General features: G+C 42.5%; 1 protein-coding gene across 1 annotated transcript; it reads right to left on the bottom strand.

The window, feature by feature from the left end:
- Positions 1-16947: 16947 nt before the first annotated feature.
- Positions 16948-18790, bottom strand: LOC111959830 (NAD(P)H dehydrogenase [quinone] 1-like). The gene is given in 7 exon segments (XM_023981637.1): positions 16948-17491; positions 17696-17797; positions 17901-18014; positions 18173-18245; positions 18247-18277; positions 18377-18568; positions 18714-18790. Coding segments are annotated over 7 exon segments (816 nt in total). The 5' UTR covers positions 18718-18790; the 3' UTR covers positions 16948-17191.
- Positions 18791-22606: the final 3816 nt, after the last annotated feature.

The raw sequence follows: 22606 nt of genomic DNA, 5'->3' as shown, positions 1-22606 counted from the left end.
AAGGCAGGTCCCAAAACACATTCATTGAAGTTTCTGCCAAGAGCGAAACAAAGGCGTCTGATTTTCACTTTGTCCCGCAAACAATTGCCCAATAGTCGAAACACGTTTGTGCTTCATGCAAACAGGTGGAYCTATTGTGTGCAGACTGCCAAAGAGAGATGATAATAAAGATTTACTTAGTAGACAGTCATTACCTGAGATAGGTCTATGACAGAAATCAATAAGCTACTATTGTGCACATACAGTTTAAGTCGGAAGTCTACATACACCTTAGCCAAAATTAATTTAAACTCAGTTTTTCACAATTCCTACATTAATCCCAGTAAAAATGCCCTGTCTTAAGTCAGTTAGGATCACCACTTTATTTTAAGAATGTGAAATGTCAGAATAATGATTTTTTCAGCTTTTATTTCTTTCATCACATTCCCAGTGGGTCAGAAGTTTACATACACTCAATTAGTATTTGGTAGCATTGCCTTTAAATTGTTTAACTTGGTCAAATGTTTCAGGTAGCCTTCCACAAGCTTCCCACAATAAGTTGGGTGAATTTTGGCCCATTCCTCCTGACAGCGCGGGTGTAACTGAATCAGGTTTGTAGGCCTCCTTCCTCGCACACGCTTCTTCAGTTCTGCCCACAATTTTCTATAGGATTGAGGTCAGGGCTTTGTGATGGCCACTCCAATACCTTGACTTTGTTGTCCTTAAGCCATTTGCCACAACTTTGGAAGTATGCTTGGGGTCATTGTCCATTTTGAAGACCCATTTGCGACCAAGCTTTAACTTCTGACTGATGTCTTGAGATGTTGCTTCAATATATCCACATTTTCCTTCGTCATGATGCATCTATTTTGTGAAGTGCACCAGTCCCTCCTGCAGCAAAGCACCCCCACAACATGATTTTGCCACCCCTGTGCTTCCCGGTTGGATGGTGTTCTTCGGCTTGCAAGCGTTCCCCTTTTTCCTCCAAACATAACGATGGTCATTATGGCCAAACAGTTCTATTTTTTGTTTCATCAAACCAGAGGACTTTCTCCAAAAAGTATGTCTTTGTCCCATGTGCAGTTGCAAACCGTAGTCTGACTTTTCTATGGCAGTTTTGGAGCAGTTCTTCATTGTTGAGCGGCCTTTCAGGTTATGTCGATATAGGACTCGTTGTACTGTGGATAAATATACTTTTGTACCTGTTTCCTCCAGCATCTTCACAAGGTCCTTTGCTGTTGTTCTGGGATTGATTTTCACTTTTCACACCAAAGTACGTTCATCTCTATGAGACAGACTTCCTGAGCGGTATGACRGCTGCATGGTTCCATGGTGTTTATACTTGCATACTATTGTTTGTAAAGATGAATGTGGTACCTTCAGGCRTTTGGAAATTKCTCCCAAGGATAAACCAGACTTGTGAAGGTCTACAATTGTTTTCTGAGGTCTTGGCTGATTTCTTTTGCAAGCAAAGAGGCACTGAGTTTGAAGGTAGGCCTTGAAATACATCCACAGGTACACCTCCRATTGACTCAAACTATGTCAATTAGCCTATCAGAAGATTCTAAAGCCATTACATAATGTTCTGGATTTTTCCAAGCTGTTTAAAGGCACAGTCAACTTAATGTATGTAAACTTCTGACCCACTGGAATTGTGATACAGTGAATTAWAWGTGAAATAATCTGTCTGTAAACAATTGTTGGAAATGTTACTTGTGTCATGCACAAAGTAGATGTCAAAACCAACTTGCCAAAACTATAGTTTGTTAACAAGAAATTTGTGGAGTGGTTGAAAAACGAGTTTTAATGACTCCAATTTTGCAGTACGTCCAACCGGCCTCATGACTACAGACCACATGTATGACATTGTGTGGGCGAGCGGTTTGCTGATGTTAACAATGTGAACAGAGTGCCCCATGGTGGCGGTGGGGTTATGGTATGGGCAGGCATAAGCTACGGACAACGAACACAATTGCCTTTTATTGATGGCAATTTGAAAGCGCAGACATAACGTGACGAGATCCTGAGGTCCATTGTCGTGCCATTCATCCACCGCCATCACCTCATGTTTCAGCATGATAATCCACGGCACCATGTCGCAAGGATCTGTACACAATTCCTGGAAGATGAAAATGTCCCAGTTCTTCCATGGTCTGCATACTCACCAGACATGTCACCCATTGAGCATGTTTGGGATGCTCTGGATTGACATGTATGACAGTGTGTGCCAGTTCCCGCCAATATCCAGCAACTTCGCACAGCCATTGAAGAGGAGTGGGACAACATTCYACAGGCCACAATCAACAACCTGATCAAGTCTATGCGAGAGAGACGTGTCGCGCTGCATGAGACAATTGGTGGTCACACCAGATACTGACTGGTTTTCTGATCCACGCCCATACCTTTTCTTTTAAAGTATCGGTGACCAACAGATGCATATCTGCATTCCCAGTCATGTGAAATTCATAGATTAGTGCCTAATGAATTTATTTAAATTGACTGATTTCCTTATATGAACTGTAACTCAGTAAAATCTTTGAAATTGTTGCATGTTGCATTTATATTTTTGTTCAGTATAAATAATACAGTATTTATAAAGTCAGGTGCAGTGTTCTTTTTTTGTTGTAATTTATATTGTTGTTCCCCAGCATTCAGTCTCATTCTGAGCACCAGCATATCCTCTTGGAACCGGCACAAAGCATTGTGGGAGCCGAATGTGTGTTGACTGAGTGCTCACCTGCTCCTCTGTCCCCCATACAGCTGCGCTATCTGTCTAAACAACCAATCACAAAGCATTTAGGCCCCAGTCCATTGTAATAGCCCAGTTTGAGGCATTGACTGTGAAGGGAACTCTGTCTTGAAATGATGCCATCGTTCATTAGACAAATAAGACTGTCGGATATATATATATATATATATATTGACCATCTGATCAAATATGAACTTCTGTCATGATTTTCCAAACAGGCTGAGAAGATAGATGTCTGTAAACAAAGCGTATTATATAAGTCTATGAAACAAAGTACAAAGGAATACTACCTTCCACATTGACCACATCATCAATAAACTATCCATAAACCAAGCAGACCTAGATATTTAACACACGCTCTCATAACGATACAATTAGTCACAGATTGCAGTTACTCTCAGTACATGATTAGACTAATGATACCAATAAATAGTAAAAGCTACAACAACAACATTCATTATGATAATACGCCCTCTATTCAATGATCTCTCCTCTGAAATATGACTATTACGTCACATGGCCACTGATCTCTAATCAGGGAGTACTCTGACCTCATAAAGGACCAATAGAGTGGATGCAGTAGTATTGTTTCTGTGCGGGTTGAAAGGGAGTCCCCAGTACTCACGCATATCCATTGTCCTCGGTATCAGGAGCATCAGGGGGGGGGGATATAGGAAGTGTATTAGATAAGCATCCGTGGTCCTTAAACCACTGCCAACCTCTGTTCTGTTCTACAGTAACCCTCATACAGAGAGAGAGAGAGACAGACAGAGAGAGAGAGAGACAGAGAGAGAGCGACCGGCCGACGAAGTGGTTCCTCTGAGACCCCGGCTGCCAGGCTGGATGTGTGTGTGTTTGTGTGTGTGTGTATCTGCACATGTCTGTGTGTGTGTGTGTGTGCGTGTATGTGTGTGTGTGTGTGTGTGCGCATCCGTGTCTGTGCGTGCAGCTGCAGAGCTAAAATAACAATTCCCACAGTACTGTGTATTCAAAACATTCCAAGCAACAGGTGTATTAATACCTAAAGTCTAATGGACTAAACCGGCCTCTGATATTAGAAGGGTAGGCCTACCATACACAAACAGCAATCAGGGACACAGAGAGTTCCTTTTCTCCTTTAGAAGACAAAAGCCATACTAATTTGTCACTGATTATTGGTTAAAGGTTGAACACAGCATGTACAGTTGTAGACCTGTTCCTGTAAGGTTTATTTACCMGTCTTTAATTTAGTACAGAAGGTGACTGTTATGAGTCCTGTGGGGGGGCTAGATTACTGTAATACGTATTTAATGATGTATCCTGGGAAACCAAAGCTGCTTTTTCTGTAATAATAACTGAGTGTGTGCGTGTGCGTGTGCGAGAGAGACAATCAGAGACAGAGAAAGAATAGGAGACAGAGACAAAGAGAAATAGAGCGTGGTGTCTCAGTCTGAGTCCAGGTAACTGTTTGTTTATTTCTCAACTGGCTTATAAGACATTCTTTCTGTTTGGGTTTACTTATATACTGTTTAAATAGGAGCTGTTCTGATCTGTGGTCTCGTAGTTTAGTTATGTTCAACAGTGRACAGGGTGGTCACTGTAAACAGTCCTCATGTTGCACTGCTCAGGGTCATCATGGACTGGCCTCACACAAAATGAAAACAAAGATTTAGAGATAGGGAGAGATGGAGGATAGACCACAAGACAGAAACCAGAAAAAGAGGCAGAAAGAGAAAGAGAAAAAGTGAAGAACCCTTCATATTAAGTCCTCTTCAGTGTGGCATTGTCCTCTTACCCTGTAMCCAATAGGAGGGCTGAGAGAGAGGTACTCTATTTTAGTGAAAATCTCCATTCAGAAGGTCCCTCTCCAACCCCAAGTATATTATTCACACTGACCCTCTCTTTCCCCTTCCTAAACCCCATACTCCTCACCCTGTCTCCACCCTCACTATGCAACTACCTCACCACAAAAAGCCTCACCCCCTCTCTACCTCCCCATTCTCCACATCTTCTCTCCCTCTCCAACTTCACTCATTCTCTTTCGTCCTTGAGATGAGAGACAACATAATTCCATGTTTTTGTGTGTTGAAAAGATGGGAGGTGCTATCCTAGAAATTCGATTTCTGTAGGTGTTATGTTGTTGTGTGTGTTTCATAATAAAATGTAACAGTGTGTTGATGTTGTTGTTTAGCGTGTGTAGGAGGATATTAATTTTATTCTGTGTTCTGGGTCAGGCTCATGCAGGTGTGTGTGTTTGGCAGAGAGTGTTCCTACCAGGTAGCACGGTCAAAGACATTCCACACTCTGAGTGTCCCTCACAGCAACCTTGAATGGACCGCAGCTGAAACCTGATAACTGACTAAATGTCAAACATGCCGGAAAGGCCAGCATTTACCCAGATGCTTTGTTGTAGATGTATACAGGTGTGAACTGCTTAATACTTACCTCTTTTCAGTTTACCTATCGCTCGAAATGTCTAAGTAGTCGCTGTCTCTCGTTCTCGTTCTCCATCAGTCTGTCAACTATGTTTACTTGTTCAGTCACTCACAGCCCCTATGTACTGCTGTCCTAAAGACATCTCATCCAGCCTAGGGACCCCTCTAGGGATATCTATCAGTCTACCATCCCAGTGAAATAACTGGAGAAAGCGGATTCTGCCTCGAGCTTCATTCATCTGAATATGACCCCTATGAATGAGGATTCACCCGGGGTGTATTCATTACACCGATTCTGTCGCAAAAAAAATGTTGTCTGTTGTAAACCGTTTTGAAACAGATGAAACGTTTTGCAACAGAACCGGCGTAATGAATACACCCCAGGCTGTGCCTACCACACACACGCACACTCACACGCGTGCAGGCACGCACTCAACCACACACACCTTTATGCTCTGTAACTCCATATGATATATAGCCCATTAGGTCCATGTAGATAATAGGTAATAACTCTGAACAGGTGTTCCCTGAGGGCTCAGAGTGTGTCCACTACGGATCAGTGAGTGAGCRCTGACAGGCAGACTCTCTCAACAGAGGACAAGACAGGGTGTACGCTCCAAAACCGTTCCCTATATGCTAACAGCACTAATCCCGTAATCCTATCCCGGCGTTCCTGACGTCTGCCCCGGAGAATGCCGGTTTTATACGCTGCAGACAGAGAGTTCACAGATAAGGTGGCTGACTTTTGGGTCTTTTGTGCTGTCAAACAGTGAATGAAAAATGAACCACCTCAGGACTCTGCTGGAATGTGCAGTCTTTTTAAACACCTCTTGACAGAGATGAGGGAAACAAAATAAGCCTTGCTCACAGCCACAGGTACCTTGTCACCACAGCCTAGAGGGCTCAACGTTGTGTTACATTGCCTGGGTAAACTAACCAGCCACTGGTGAGTTATGAACATCTAMACAGGCATCTAAACAGACTGTCTATACTGTCAACAAAAAGACCATCCAATCTTTGAGATCTGAATCGACTACATTCCTTATTCAAACTGAAAAAACAGAGTTTAGCAACAGCAGACATAAACATACATGGGGAGCCAATACTCAGCTTAATAGGATACAAAGAATGACTCAAACTGCTTGATAGAATAAATGACATAAAGAAATGTATACACCCAGCTATGCGGATGGATCATACAGCTGGGACATAAAACCTGCACTATAATACAGTATTCAGAAGTATTTAGTCCCCCAGCTAGCACATTTGGTTTCTTGGAAGTTGTGGGAACGTATGTTTTGGGTTTCATATTGGTATGTGCTAGCTGGGCCCTTACTCCAATGATAGAGTACAAAGGATTTGAGTTGCCAGGGTAAAATCACGTGATGGAAAGTTACCTCTGGCTATTTCTCTCCATCCCAGGTGGTTCCCATTCGTGGTTTTACCCTCCGATGGTCCACAAGGGTGAACACAGCGCTACGGGGCGATTACGGCCAGGATGTGGCAACCCAACCGCCATCTGGAGTTGAGCCTTGTGCGCCTAGAGCTCCTAGCTGAGGGATAGGAGTGCTAACACTCCCATTCATCCATCCTCCCGCTCTCTGTTCTCTCCATTCCTCCCTCAGGGCTTGTTTATGACCAAGTGCTTAACTTATGTTACATTGTAAATACAGTAATATCACTGTGTGCACCCATTACTCACAGACAAGGGATATGACGGATGATGTAGTGTTTTGTAGTTTTATACTATGTGGTGATATGCATCAGCAAAGCTACATATGTAAGAGAGAGAGACAGAGAGAGAGAGAGAGAGAGACAGCACAAGAGAGAGAGAGGAGAGGCGACGGGAGAGAGAGAGAGAGAGAGAGAGAGAGAGAGAGCAGAGAGAGAGAGAGAGAGAGAGACAGACAGACAGACACAGAGAGAGAGAGACAGAGAGAGACAGAGAGAGACAGGCACAGAGAGAGAGAGACAGCGAGAGAGAGAGACAGAGAGAGAGAGAGAGAGAGGCACAGAGAGAGAGAGAGAGAGACAGAGAGACAGGCACAGAGACAGAGAAAGCCGAGAGAGTGACAGGACATAGAGGGAGAGAGGCGGGAGATGAGAGTGGGGGGGGGGCAGGGGGGGGGCGGGGGGGGGGGGGGGCGGGGGGGGGGGGGGGGGGGGGTACAGAGGACAGAGGGAGAGAGAGACAGGCACAGAGACAGAGAAAGCGAGAGAGTGACAGAGACATAGAGGGAGAGAGAGAGTGTGCAGTTGTGCCTGTTTCTCCCATCAGTCCCCAGGCTCTGCTGTAGGTAGTGTGGTAGGGGGCTGACGAGATCTGCTTCTCATTACAGCATAGGAGGGGCTTTAGAGAGGATTCTAATGGCTGACTCCAGTCTTAACCCTGTCACTCCAAACATGCTCTGACACCCCTAACCACCAAGGCTGCTCTGAGCCTCCCAGTCGCACTCACACTCTACCATTAAATATGAAACAGCCCGTCACTGTCTCATGTCAGCCTGTTWGTGCCTGGCACTCTATTCATCAGAGCCGGAATGGAGGACCATGCAGGCTGATGTGGAGGCATTTATTAGAGCCGGGATGGAGGCCTCACCATGTGAGTGTGCTCTGAGCTGTATCGATCTTAATCCATGGTATAAAGGATCTGTCTGGGGTCTGTCCTGAGATTGTTKGAGTCCTTAGAGGATAAAATACAGTTCATTCCCTAAGGAATCCTGGGCCATTTAACCTTAAACACACTGTAATGACCAGAAGGTGTGTAGGAAGTCCCACTGTTTTCAGTGAAAATGGCTTCCTGTACACTCCTACTACAGAGAGAGGATATTTTCACAGTGGAAGCAGAAGTAGAGGAAAAATAAAAGGATGAAAGACGTGGAGTCCAGTAAGTGGAGGAAAGAGAGGAAGGAAGGAGCTGGTGTTTGTTTGTTGTGATATTTTCTCCCTTAGGGTTATGTTTCCTCAATTCAAACCATTTCAAATAGAGCACTTTAGTGATTCAACACAGCTTATTTGTTGCCGTGTTCCTCTCCAGCTGGTGGTTGAGAATTCCTGATGGCTGACTGAGTTAAATGCAACATTCACCTTAAGAGCTGAGGTCATAATGTGTGTATTTGCCCACCGCCTTACAGGATCTTTCTGACTGTTCTCTGGGGCTAACACACACTCAATGTGYGACAGGAGGAAAATAAGTCGATAGAACCGTCTCTCTTAGAGCAGATGCCAGTAAATCTGGCAGACTAAAATGTGTCTAGGGCTGGCGGGAGGCGTGTGTCTSCATTCACCACAGTAGAGTGTGGGTCAGAGGTGGGACATAGCTAATGACTACAGCATGTAATTAACCTACAGTACAGTCCCTTCCACAACTGATGAGAGGCATACTGTGTGTCCTCTCTGTCTGTATGTAGGTTTAGCTCTCAACATGCTGCGCTTCGATCAAAAGGCGCTGTGTTAGAATTGCTCTAAATAACAAAGACTAAGGGTGGAAGTCAAAACGTAGTTAAGTCTATAAGTGCTTTAGGAGGGAGTACACTGCTATGTAGACTAATGGAGGAAGTGAAGTTGGGAGCTATGATTGGTCCATCAGGAGGGGGATTGGACTCAGACTGACTGAATTCCTTGGTTCCATAATGACAAGGTACCATACAAAGGACATACTGTTAGTTTTGAGGTGTGTGGAGGGGGAGGGGATATTCATGCTGTACCCCTCTCCTGTGTGGAGGGGGAAGGGGGGGGGGTTGTGGCAGGAGGGCAGGTAGACATTGGTGGTTGATTACACACTTTTCCTGCCTGTCAATCTCAATCCAGCTGCTCTGTTCTGAACCCTGTCTCACTCTCCCCTAACACACTGTACACACATTGCAGGCACGCACACACACGTTGGACCCCCGTTTTCATTCTCAGGAGGTAATTGATTGTTTTTTAATGTGTGTTCTGACAGCGTGAAAGGATAACACATGGGTCATATAAATCTCCTTCAGTCTACACCTCTTCTCCTCCATTTCTCACTATCTCTCACTTTCTCTCCCTCACTTTTTCTATACCCCTCCTCCCAAACTTTCTCCTTTTCCCAAACTCTCCCCCTCTCTCCCTTTCCACCTCATCCCACTGGGCACACGCTGGTTGAATCAACGCTGTTTCCACGTCATTTCAATGAAATTACCTTGAACCAACGTGGAATAGAYGTTGAATTGACGTCTGTGCACAGTGGAATCTCTCTCCCTCACTCTATTTTTCTCCATTTCTCTCACCCTCTGTCTCTCTCCTCGTACCCTGCTGTGGGTCATCGTTTTTAGTGACTGACCCATCGTTAACCCTGTCACGTCTGACTCAAACAGAGACTCGTTTACTGCCCCGTCAAAACACCCCGTGGCTAGAGGAAAACAGATCAATCACAGCACACTTCAATGGCTCACCACTGCATTATCTAATAAACAGACATTCAAACCTCTCCCCTGATACCTAGGCAGCCTTTGGGTTGTAAAAATTCAATGTCATATTATTCAAAGTCTTTCGAACTGGTAATATAATATAGTAACTGATCTTAAAAGTGTCATGTCCATTTAATTCAGTGAATTGGCTCATTGTAAGTGGTCTAATGTCATTTGAGTCAGTTTTGGTGCCTACTTTTCCCCTTACATTATGCAAGTCTTAGTTACTCTTGGATTATATCGGATATTTTTAACCAGTACCTTTAAAAACATATGTTGGTTTGTGTGTGTGTTTCACACCTGTCTGTCCAGCTTCAAACACTGTGCCAGAAAGGTTTTTCTCAATGGATGTGCGTATTTTGGCTCCCTGAGAGATCCAGATCTGCTCTTCCGGACAGCCGGGCTCTGGGCCTGGGAAGAGAGTGCCCACTTCCTCCCATTGATTGTGTGGAGAATGGCCTTCCTTAAAGTGTGGGAGAACCAAGGAGGACAATAGCAGAGCAGGGGTTTTGACTAGGTAGTATACGGGAACTTTTTCGTGGCAGGTTAGGAGAACTTACGCAGCAGGTTAGGAGAACTAACATAGTAGGTTAGGAGCATTCGGTTGAGGTTAGGAAAATAGTTAMGGTTAGGGTTAGCTAAAATGCTCTCCTAACCTGCTACGAAAATCACTTCTGATCATAGCTGCACTCCATCTAGTCACAACCCAGAGCAGAATGGGCACAGGACTGGAGACCAGGATTTCTCTATACAAACATACCCTGACCCTTCAACTATTTCTGCTCTTGACTTGGCGAATGTTAGATGTCAGAAACCTCAATTATAAGTTCAGGAAAAACTCCTGGCCCTACGTCATAACTATACTCTCCCTCACATAAACACTGTAAAACGCATCAACTACCCCTTGACCCTTTAGCTGTGCGGTTTTGCTTCCTGTATTCTGTAACAGCCGTCCCAGTGAACTCCAAGCATTCTAACCATGTTCCCAGTGTGCCTCTGCCGTGTGGTGAACCACAGAGGGGCGTGTGGCAAGGGGTGCGTTCAGAGGGCGTGTGGCAAGGGGTGCGTTCAGCCAAAACGAGAGTGCTCCCACTGGCTCCAAACACCACATGGGAACCATCGAACAGAGAGTCTTATCACACACCAAGCAGCCACAGATACCAGGTCGCTAAGGTACATTCAGGATCACTGAACAGTTTGAAATGATTTTGATAGCTGCAAAAAGCCTGAACTGGAATGAACAGAAGCAGAGAAGTTTCATAACACAATGCAATAGCTTGTAGTGCTGATGTAAACAAAGCACCATGCAACCTGGTGAGATCTTGCCTGTAGAAAGCATTCTTTTAGCTCCTACATGTCAGACTTCAGTCTACATCTGACTGCATGGATCCATTTCCTCTCTCAGTCTAGAGGCTGATGGCTTGGAGTGGCAGGGTACAGGCCSCTTTTCCTGTCGACCCAAACAAAAGCCTATTCTCTAGGAGAGAGGGAGAAAGGTCTGAGGCCTCAAGCTGCTGCACAGTGGGAAACTGCATAAAGGTCACCAGCATGTCTTTGTGGGGAGGGTATGAACTGACAGACTTGAACTACTAAAGGCCAGATGGCATGATGTAGATTCAACAGAACTGAATGTAATGCGGCTGCTTTTGTGCCCATAGCAAATTAGTGAGCCTAAACCCAGGAGTTACCATTCAAGATAGGTAAACTAGGGGAGAGTGGGTTAAGTTTARCATTTTTTTTTAATCTTCAAAAGTACATAAATCCAGCCTCCCCCTCCCGGCAACCAGAGAAAACCCCACCCCTTCCCTGTGGGCAGGGATAGCTGACCTAAGTTGTAAATATAGAAAAAAGCAGTTGCCTGGTATTGAGTATGTGTCTTTTAAATCTTGGAATGTTCTCAAACCATTACTGTCCATAATATCGCTAAGGGTACAGATTCCACATKTGGACCATTGGGGTATGCAAAAGGCTGCCCTCCAGATCGCAAGGCGTTATTGTGAAATATTGGAGTATGGGCATGCATTGTTTTTCAAGTTTGTGCCCAAACAGAAATTGTGTGAGCAATAATAGGACCAAAGTGTCATTTATATTATTTAAGGAATATATCAGTAAAGACCACATCTTCCAGGGCAGTAGGAGACACCATATTTCTTTCCATACTCAGCCAGGGGGTGGAAGAATAATTTGTAAACCAATTTAGGATGGGAAGAAATGCTAGTGCTTGGAAATACAATTAAAAGTTTGGCACGGATAGTCCTCCTACGTCCTTCCCCCTTTGCAAGTTTGGCACGGATAGTCCTCCTAAGTCCTTCCCCCTTTGCAAGTTTGGCACGGATAGTCCTCCTACGTCCTTCCCCCTTTGCAAGTTTGGCACGGATAGTCCTCCTACGTCCTTCCCCCTTTGCAAGTCTGGCACGGATAGTCCTCCTACGTCCTTCCCCCTTTGCAAGTCTGGCACGGATAGTCCTCCTACGTCCTTCCCCCTTTGCAGAGCCAGAGGGGGGAGACAAGAGAAGCATTGAACTACACAAATTCAGCTGTGGCAATATATTCATTTTTACGATAGATATTCTGCCGGTTAAAGTAACTGGGAAATTAGTCCATCCACTGAGGTCGAATTGAATTGATTTGGGCGTTCTGTTAAAGTTTCTGGCAATGGTTTTATCTAAGGAAGWAAATATATCTATTCCCAAATATTTCAAATGGAAATGATTGTAGAGAGTAGAAATGGAGTCCTGCATCGGGGTCTTGAGGCAGTAAGGCTGATTTTGTTTGAAATATTTTATAACTTAAGATGGAACTGAATTTGTTTACAATCTTTTGGGAGGGCTTGAGATACGTTGTCTAGATAAAGACATCGTCGGCATATAATGAGATGACATGAGAAGTAAAATTGAGATATTGCTGTCATTTCTTTTGATTGTCGAATTGCCTGGGGCAGGGGCCCCAAAGACAAAAATAGCACCTTGCTGGCTACTTTCTTGTTATAATGAACAGAACAGAGCAGGTATTGCCTGTTATTGCTATGGCTGAGGGATTGGCATATAGTATTTTAACCATATGAAATTGGAGCAAAGGTCCCATATGTTCAAAAACTGACCAAAGCTATGACCATTCTAATCTATCAGAAGCTTTTTTTACATTGAGAGATAGAACTGCSTAAGAAACWTTGGTTTCTGATGAAKCATATACAATAAGTAATACAYGACAGAGGTTATCTGAGGATAATAGTTTTTGAACAAACCCGCTTTTGTCCAGATGTATCAATTTAGGTAAGTAACGAGACAACAGAATCTGAAAATAGTTTAATATCTGTGTTAATCAAAGATAGGGGGTGATAGTGACAGCACTGGGTGGTGTCCTTAGCGTTCTTATTAAATTAAAGCTACATTTGTGCTGTATTTACATCCCTTCCAAATAAAYCTTTGTGAATGGCGGTGTTAATCGTCAAAGTAATTGACCTAATTGGTTCCAACATTTTAAATAGACCTCGGGAGGAATATARTACTCTAACAAAGATATCTACATATATTGTTGTGTGTCCCTGGAAATAAATCAGAATTCATGTAAACATTGCAGTTTTGAAAACACAGCTTGCTATTTTGGCACAACAACTTACTCTGGGTATGGGGTCAGTTCAGCCGCAGGACAGGGTAAGTTAAGCCGACCTACACATTTCTGTACTGAATTAAATATTACCATTATCTTTTTAAAACCATGTCCATCTTTATTTCCCAAACCCAATTCAGCACAATCACTTTGTATTTTAATCATTGAAAGCATCTTTTAACACAGGCTAACAGTTTGTATTTTAAAAGAAACTTAACATAGGAAAGGCCCTGCCCATTTGCTCATATTTTTATTGGCTCAACCATTGACTCAAYTTACCTCATGGCCATTGGCTCAAACATGTTCACAATATTAGCCCACACAGCTACAAGGATGCACTTTCATTCTAGGATTAGGACTTTGTTTGAAGCTTATAGAGACACCAACGGATGTATAGAACACTCTTTCCTAGAAACAAGGGTGGCCCAACTTACCCTTCCCTAAACTAAACACCTGAATGAGTCGGAAACTATTATCGTGAAAGTTGAAATTACTCAAAATGTCACACCCTGATCTGTTTCACCTGTCCTTGTGCTTGTCTCCACCCTCTCCAGGTGTCACCCATCTTCCCCATTATCCCCTGGGWATTTATTTGCCTGTGCCAGTTTGGTCAAGTCAWCCAGCGTGTTACGCTGGGCTCCTGCTTGATCCTGGTTTGCAGTTGTTGTTTTTTGGGCTAGTCCTCCTGGTTTTGACACTTGACTCTGAACCTGCCTGCCTGCCCTGACCATACTGCCTGGCCTGACCATACTGCCTGGCCTGACCATACTGCCTGCCTGACCATACTGCCTGCCTGACCATACTGCCTGGCCTGACCATACTGCCTGGCCTGATCGAGCCTGCCGGTCACTCCGTACCTCCTGGACTCTGACCTAGTTATGATCTTTTGCCTGTCCATAACCATTCTCTTGCCTCCCCCTTGGATACTAATAAATATAAGAGACGTGAACCATCTGGGTCTCGCCCTGTTCCTTTATAGAAAGTAACCAATTAAGCAACTTAAGTTCAATCAAATGTATTTAGAATGTGTTTTTTTACATCAAAACAGATGTCACCTAAAACAGCAAGCAGCAAGCAATGCAGATGTAGAAGCACAGTGGCTAGGAAAAACTCCATAGAAAGGCAGGAACCTAGAGAAGAACCAGGCTCTGAGGGGTGGCCAGTCCTCTTCTGGCTGTGCCGGGTGGAGATTATAAGAGTACATGGCAATTAAGGCCAGATGGTTCTTCAAGATGTTCATAGATGACCAGCAGGTTCAAATAATCAAAGGTTGTAGAGGGTCAGCACCCTCTACAGTTAAAGCCATTTACTACCATAACTGTTGATTAAGTGAATAAACCACTGACTTGTTGAGAACACCATTTCTAAGGAAACCAATAAGTTATTTACTTGTKATTAAGAGCATTAACAGCATGTGGATAGTTGCCATATCGCCAAAACAAATAGTTTATTCTAAAAATCAAGAAAAATCATAGTTTATTGCAACTATCTAAACAACTCAATGTTATATGGCCACATTAAATCTTAAGATAATGAATTTAATGAACCATGTAATGCTTAGTCCCTTGAACTTGTCCTCTAGTGTGACACATGATTCTCAAATATAYATTTTTATTCATTAGTTACTTCTGWAACTATTATTCCAGGAAATCAAACACTTGCATTTCAATTGAAAAACATGTCCTTGTATGTGAACCAAGTGTCTTGCCATTAAAACCTCTCTTGGGTACGTGAGACGTTAGCGTCCCACCTCTTCAACAGCCAGTGAAACTGCTGGGYGCCATATTCAAATACAGAAATACTCATTATAAAAATTCAGAAAACAAAACCTATTTGACATAGGTTTAAAGATKAACTTCTTGTGAATCMAACCACGGTGTCAGATTTAAAAAATGCTTTACGGCGAAAGCATACCTTACGATTATTTGAGAACATAGACCAGCAGACAAATCATTACAAACAGTAACCAGCCAAGTAGAAGAGTTACACAAGTCAGAAATAGAGATAAAATTAATCCCTTACCTTTGATGATCTTCATATGGTTGCACTCAGCAGACATTCATTTACTCAATAAATGTTCCTTTTGTTCRATAAAGTCTCTTTATATCCAAAAACCTCAGTTTTGTTCGCRTGTTTTCTTCAGTAATCCACAGGCTCAAACGCAGTCAAAACAGGCAGACAGAAAAATCYAAATTGTATCCRYAAAGTTCATAGAAACATGTCAAACGATGTTTATATTCAATCCTCAGGTTGTTTTTAGCCTAAATAATCGATAATATTTCAACTGGACAATAACGTCATCAATATGAAAGGTAAACAAGAAAGGCACGCACGCATGAAAAAGCTCTGTGACACTTTAGGGTCCACTCATTCAGACYTACTTCCTCATTTATCAGAATACAAGCCTGAAACAATTTCTAAAGACTGATGACATCTAGTGGAAGGCATAGGAACTGCAATTTGATACTGTCAATGGATACTGTAATGGCATTGAATAGAAAACTACAAAACCACAAACAAAAAAACTTCCCAAATGGATTTTATTCAGGTTTTCACCTGCCAAATCAGTTCTGTTATACTCACAGACACTATCTTAACAGTTTTGGAAACTTKAGTGTTTTCTATCCAAATCTACCAGTTATATGCATATTACATCTTCTGGGCCCGAGAAGCAGGCAGTTTAATTTGGGCATGCTTTTCATCCAACATTTTGAATGCTGCCCCCTACCCTAGAGAAGTTTTAAGTTGTGTAAGAATGTCATTTCTGTTAACCTAGAAAAAAAAGCAATGCGCTTATGTCACCTGCCTCATGCATAACAATTTTAGCATTTTGTCCAAGACAACGCATTTTTCTTTTTATCAGCGTCACACATATGACATTATCACCCCGATGGAYAAAACACTTGCAATCATTGATGCTGCTTTAAGTTTGACAACTGAAAAAATRCTTCCAATCAGTTCTAAATATCAGTAATGGATCCTCATTAACAGATTTAAAGTTAAAGTACACATTACAATTAAAGGGACCCGTATTGTTATTTCACTCCCTCCCAGAGTAGGGAGTGGAAAATGACATGCCTGCTGCTTCAATGGATGAGGTAGGTGTTTCTTACAAGCTGACTAGACCGGTCACATTGCATAAAATAAATGTACACATACAATACCAGTCAAAAGTTACCTACTCATTCAAGGGTTTTTGTTTTTACAATGTAGAAAAAGTATTCCAAGAATGACATTCCATTTTAGCTTTTCAGGTGTGCATTGTGAGATACTGTACTGCCAGGAACAAKCATTTCGCTACACCTGCTAAATGTGTATGCAACCCCCACAATTTGAAGTCTAAAAGGGCCTCATAAGTTAATGGCTTCCATTCCCCAGWGTGACAGCCATTTGCTCTGGTACAGCATACCAATAATTATTTATACATCTCATTGTCCCTGTTGGAAATCTCAGGCTACATGGTAATTTAAAAAGTAATAGTTTACTCTAAGGGCTAAGAAACGGACCCTTTTYCACTGACAGAGTGCAATACTTTGCTAAATATGTTTCTAATAAAGCTTACCAGGCTGTGCACCAGCAATGTCTTCTGTACATCATTGCAAGAGAACCCTCCCCTGCACAGTAGTGCCCAAATGCTTGAGTAATTCAAACAGAATTGTGTCACACCAAGTGGACATTACTGTAGTGAACAAAATCGCAACTATTTGGAAATTTGAGTAGACTTGGGACTATTGTTCCTTGAAATAAACTAAGAACTACAAGAGCAGGTGAAGGGAATTTTATTAATTAGGTGCCTTCACAACCTTAATGAGAACAGTCACACCAGTGGACAGTTGTAACATCAGGTTCAACATTAAGACAACAAAATGATGCATGACTTCACTCATGATTGAAGCTTTTAGTAATATCACAAGCTACCCAATTTAAGTTATTAATTTGCCATCATGAGAAAGGTTGTTAAGTCAACTACCCAGGTACAGAAGAGCAGGACATTAWCCCAGAATCCTTCACACCCCAGCTTTGATCTGGCTGTTGGGTGGGAGGGGCTTGCCCAGGTGGGTTCCAACAGTCAGGCTGAACTTTTTGGCTGCATGCTTCTCCTGGATATCCTCTTTAAGCTGGAAGCCCCGCCCACCATCAAAGCTGTCTGAGGGGGTGAAGGAGAGCGGAGTTTCTCCCAGAAGCCCTTCCAGCYGTGTGCGCCATGCCTCCAACATACTGCAGCAAGCCTCAGATGGGATGTGGGGTGGAGCCCAGAAGATCTGAGGAGCCAGAACCTGGAAGCCAMAGTAGTGCAGGATGCCATTCTACAGGGGAAGATAATTAACTGGTTAGTAAACATGCTCAAGGTGAATAAACATGAATTGTCCAATGAAGCAATCCTCCCATCATTGAAATGATCACTTGCCAATCTGGAATTGAAATGCTTGTAATAAAAGCAGATGTCAAGTGGGGATAACATTATGCTACAGCAGTCAACATGCCGGTAGTGTCAGCCAAGCCTAACATACCTGCAGTGGCCACAGGGTGACATTCATGTCTCCATTGATGCCATTGGCACTGAACATGGACTCATGAGATCCAGTGGTGAAAGACAGCATGGCTTTCTTGTCCTGGAGGAAGACAGGGAAACAACCAGGTGAATGATAGAGGGACCAAAGAATAGGAGCAACTATTTGAAGTTTAACAGCGACTAYGTGCGATCGTCTCCCTTACCTTGAAGATGCCCTGGCTGTACCGCTTCTCTGAGGTGTATGCAAACCCCAGTGTGAGGACCCGGTCCATCCAGCCCTTCATGATGGCAGGAACAGTGAACCAGTACATGGGGAACTGGGACAGAAAATGGCAGACACTAGTCAACCTGGAATGGGTGCATTTCAACCACCAGCCAAAAAGTAAAGCAGTCATTGTAAGAGCTGAAGGTTCTACACTTAATAGGCCAAAGCCAATTTTCTTACGACATTTAACAGTACTGCTGGAGAGCTTACCTGGAATACGACAACCGCCGCTTCAGAGAGTTTGCGGTGTTCCTCAGTGATGTCAGCAGTGAGTCTCCTCTCTGTACTGGAAGTGTTCAGCATCCTTCACCTCCCCTGGGAAAGAGGGACAGAACCAGTCAAGGTTAAAAAAAAGATTAAAAAACACATGATCATTCACTACTGTAAATTAAGAAACTTAGGGTTCAGACTTACCAGTGACATCAGCAGTAGCAGAGGCTTTGAACTTCATGGCATAGAGGTCAGACACCTCCACCTTACAGCCCTGCGATGTCAGAACTTTCACAGCCGCGTCTTTGGCTGCAGCATTAAACGACCCAGCACTCTGGTGGGCGTACACGATCAGTATCTTCTCAGCTGCAACACCACAGATAAGCCACACAAACACTTCAACAAGCAAAGTATTGTAGTCAGACAATGCTTTTCTTACTCAAATGAGAACTACAGTAGTTTCTCTAGCATAAAGACAAAGTCAAAATGGGACCCAGTCTGGAACACTCAAAATAATTTAAGACTGTTCACAAACTCTCACCCATTTTAGTGCTGTCTGCTGTGTTAAGGGTAAAGCTGGTTTGGATGGAAACTAGCACATACTAACAGAGGGCTGAGATGGCTGCTTTTATACTGCTCTCCTGCACCAAACATATCATCTCACACAGCTGCCTGTCAATCAGAAATCAAGCTAATCATCTGTATGTCAATCAATCAATCAATCAGTCTGTCGTCTCTCTCTCTCCTTCTCCCCCTCTCTCACGTTCACACACTATTATACAGTCAACCTGCCAACTGCTTAGCCAATGTACTATTGTGATGAACACAAGTGAAACTAATCCCAGTTTTGGACAGTGTTTCTTATTGCTGGTGAAACATGCCAAGTAGTGTTGAAGCTATTCTGGACAATATTTGTATCCTGTGGTGCAGGCCAATGTGGGACCCCTGTCCAAGCCCAACCAAGCGTGTGTACGTGCATGTGTACGTGTACAGGTGTGTGTGAGCTTACATTACTTGCATGCTGGCGTCAATGTGTGTTTGCGTGTGTTGCGTATAACATGGCTATAGGCACTGTGCAGATGCGGTTGAGTAGCTCTGTGCTGTAGTTCTGTTAGACTTCCCCTCTCCAGGCACTGGTGTCTCGTTGAACTGACTCACGGGTTGGGGTCTCATGAAAAGGAACCCTGTCCAAACGGGCATCAAAGCTAGCCTCGGAAACACACACGTACACGTACACACACACACACACCAACCCGGTCCCCACAGGGGTACTAAGTAACAACTGCTACACATTATTACATGGGTATGCATGCATGCAAACACAGCATGCACCAGAACATTTGTGAGACAGTTTGTCACCCCATTCTCTCCTTATCTTTTGTTTGCATGACATCAGAATCACCTTTATTCGCCAAGTACATTTACACATACCTGGAAGTTGCCTTAGTGAGAAGGTGCTGCCAGCAATAGATATACAAACAGAATACAAACACAAGTCCACATAGACATCATGCAGATACAGTGGTGTAAAGAATCTAAGAAAAAATCTTTAAAGTTCTACTTAAGTCATTTTTGGGGGTATCTGTACTTTACTACTTATAACTTTTACCCCACTACATTTAAAAATATATATATGCAGTATCAATCAAAAGTTTGGACACACCTACTCATTCAAGGGATTTTCTTTACTTTTACTATTTTCTACATTGTAGAATAATAGCGAAGACATCAAAACTATGAAATAACACATATAGAATCATGTAGTAACCAAAAAAGTTAAGTAGTCACCCTTTGCCTTGATGACAGTTTTGCACACTGTTGGCATTCTCTCAACCAGCTTCATGAGGTAGTCACCTGCAATGCATTTCAATTAACAGGTGTGCTTTCCTTCTTAATGCGCTTGAGCCAATCAGTTGTGTTGTGACATGGTAGGAGTGGTATACAGAAGATAGCCCTATTTGGTAAAATGCCAAGTCCATATTATGGCAAGAACAGCTCAAATAAACATAACGACATGAAGGTCAGTCAGTCTGGAAAATGTCAATAACGTTTAACGTTTCTTCCGGATGCAGTCGCAAAAACCATCAAGCACTATGACGAAACTGTCTCTCCAAAATCTCCAATTTGAACTCATCAGACCAAAGGACAGATTTCCACCGGTCTAATGTTTATTGCTCGTGTTGCTTGGCCCAAGAAAGTCTCTTCTTTTTATTGGTGTCCTTTAGTAGTGGCTTCTTTGCAGCAAATCGACCATGAAGGCCTGATTCACGCAGTCTCCTCTGAACAGTTGATGTTGAGATGTGTCTGTTGCTTGAACTCTGTGAAGCATTTATTTGGGCTGCAATTTCTGAGGCAGAGGTAACTCTGGGTCTTCCTTTCCTGTGGCGGTCCTCATGAGAGCCAGTTTTATCATAGCGCTTGATGGTTTTTGCGACTGCACTTGAAGAAACGTTCAAAGTTCTTGAAATTTTCCGTATTGACTGACCTTCATGTCTTAAAGTAATGATGGACTGTCATTTCTCTTAACTTATTTGAGCTCTTCTTGCTATAATATGGACTTGGTCTTTTACCAAATAGGGCTATATTCTGTATACCACCCCTACCTTGTCACAATACAACTGATTGGCTCAATCAGTTGTATTGTGAAGGAAAGAAATTCCACAAATTTAACAAATTAACAAGGCACGCCTGTTAATTGAAATGCATTCCAGGTGACTACCTTATGATGCTGGTTGAGAGAAAGCCAAGAGTGTGCAAAGCTGTCATCAAGGCAAAGGGTGGCTACTTTGAAGAATCTCAAATATAAAATAGATTTAGATTTGTTTGACACTTTTTTGGTTACTACATGATTCCATATGTGTTATTTCATAGTTATTCTACAATGTAGAATTTTTTTTTTTTAAATAAAGTAAAACCCTTGAATGAGTAGGTGTGTCCAAACTTTTGACTGGTACTGTACATGTTATTTAATAATTGAATCCAAAACTGCTCATGGGCGTCTGCATAGCCCATGATCTTTGACAGCCATGAGTTCACATTTATTAATGTTAAGATATAGACAAGATGCTTTGGAAAAGGATTGTATCACATTGATCGATATGGGAATGTGGTTTGCGTCTTTCAGAAAAAGTGTAGTATCGTCAGCCAGCTGGCTTATAATCATTTATTTACCAGCTATGGAAATACCTTGTACAGGACTATTATTTAAATAATTTGGAAGAAGGTGGGTGATTAATATAAACATATACGGAGAGATAGGACAACCTTGCCTAAATCCTCTCTTTAACTCAAATCTAGGGGAGGTGCCATGTTTCAGTTTGATAGAGCTGTTACCATTTGTATGGAGTCTTAATAGCCTTACAGAAAAAATCCCCAAAGCCACATTTCTCAAGGGAGTGGAAGAGGAACTGATGCTCTACTGTGTCAAATGCTTTATAGAAATCTAAGAATAATATGAAGCTATCCTCGGTTATTAGGTCTGAGTAGTCAAGAATGTCTAATACTAGTCTGATATTGTTATAAATGTATCTGTTCCTCATATAGCCAGACTGTGTTTTATCAATGATTGCATCCAGGACTTTAAAAATTATTTTTGCAAGTAGTAAGGCTAATATCTTATAGCCATTATTAAGAAGACAAATTGGATGCCAGTTATCGATGAGCAGCACTTATTTTTTAGGCTTAGGTGTCAGTGTTATGACTCATTGTAAGAGGGAGAACATTGTTTTTAATAGTCTCTAAAAAATACTTCAAGTAGGAAGGGAGCAACTTGTTCAGAAAATAATTTGTAAAATTCTGACGTAATTCCATCAACACCCTGGGATTTACTGTTCTTTAGATGTTTGATAGTATCTATAATCTCTTCAATTTTGATGGGTTCATCACACAGTTTAGATTCTGTATCACTGATAGTGAACATTATTCCGTGAGTCAAAAAACATATCTGTGGATTCCTGATGGAACGTAGATGTAATGGGTGTGTGTCGGTGGCAGGGAAGTCAGGCGCAGGAAAACGAACTTGGTATAAACAGAGTCGTTTAATAAGTGCTCATAAAACTCCAAAAACCAAAATATACAAAAAATAATATAAGTGGGTACAAAACCCGTCGCACACCGACACATGACTTGCACATAACATACAATAAAACAATCTCCGACAAGGACATGAGGGGAAACAGAGGGTTAAATACACAACATGTAATTGATGGGATTGGAACCAGGTGTGAATGAAGACAAGACAAAACCAATGGAAAATTAAAAATTGATCAGTGATTGTAACGCTCGTCGTTAGGAGAAAGAGAGGAGGACCAAGATGCAGCGTAGTGAGTASTCATATTCCTTTTAATGAAAACCGAATACTCGAACAAAACAACAAAGTAACGATAAACGAGAATAACACAAAACGAAACAGTCCTGTCTGGTGACATACACAGA

This window comes from Salvelinus sp. IW2-2015, linkage group LG36 (genome assembly GCF_002910315.2).
Source record: "Salvelinus sp. IW2-2015 linkage group LG36, ASM291031v2, whole genome shotgun sequence".
Taxonomy (NCBI): Eukaryota; Metazoa; Chordata; class Actinopteri; order Salmoniformes; family Salmonidae; genus Salvelinus; species Salvelinus sp. IW2-2015.
This window is presented reverse-complemented; position numbering and strand designations above follow the sequence as displayed.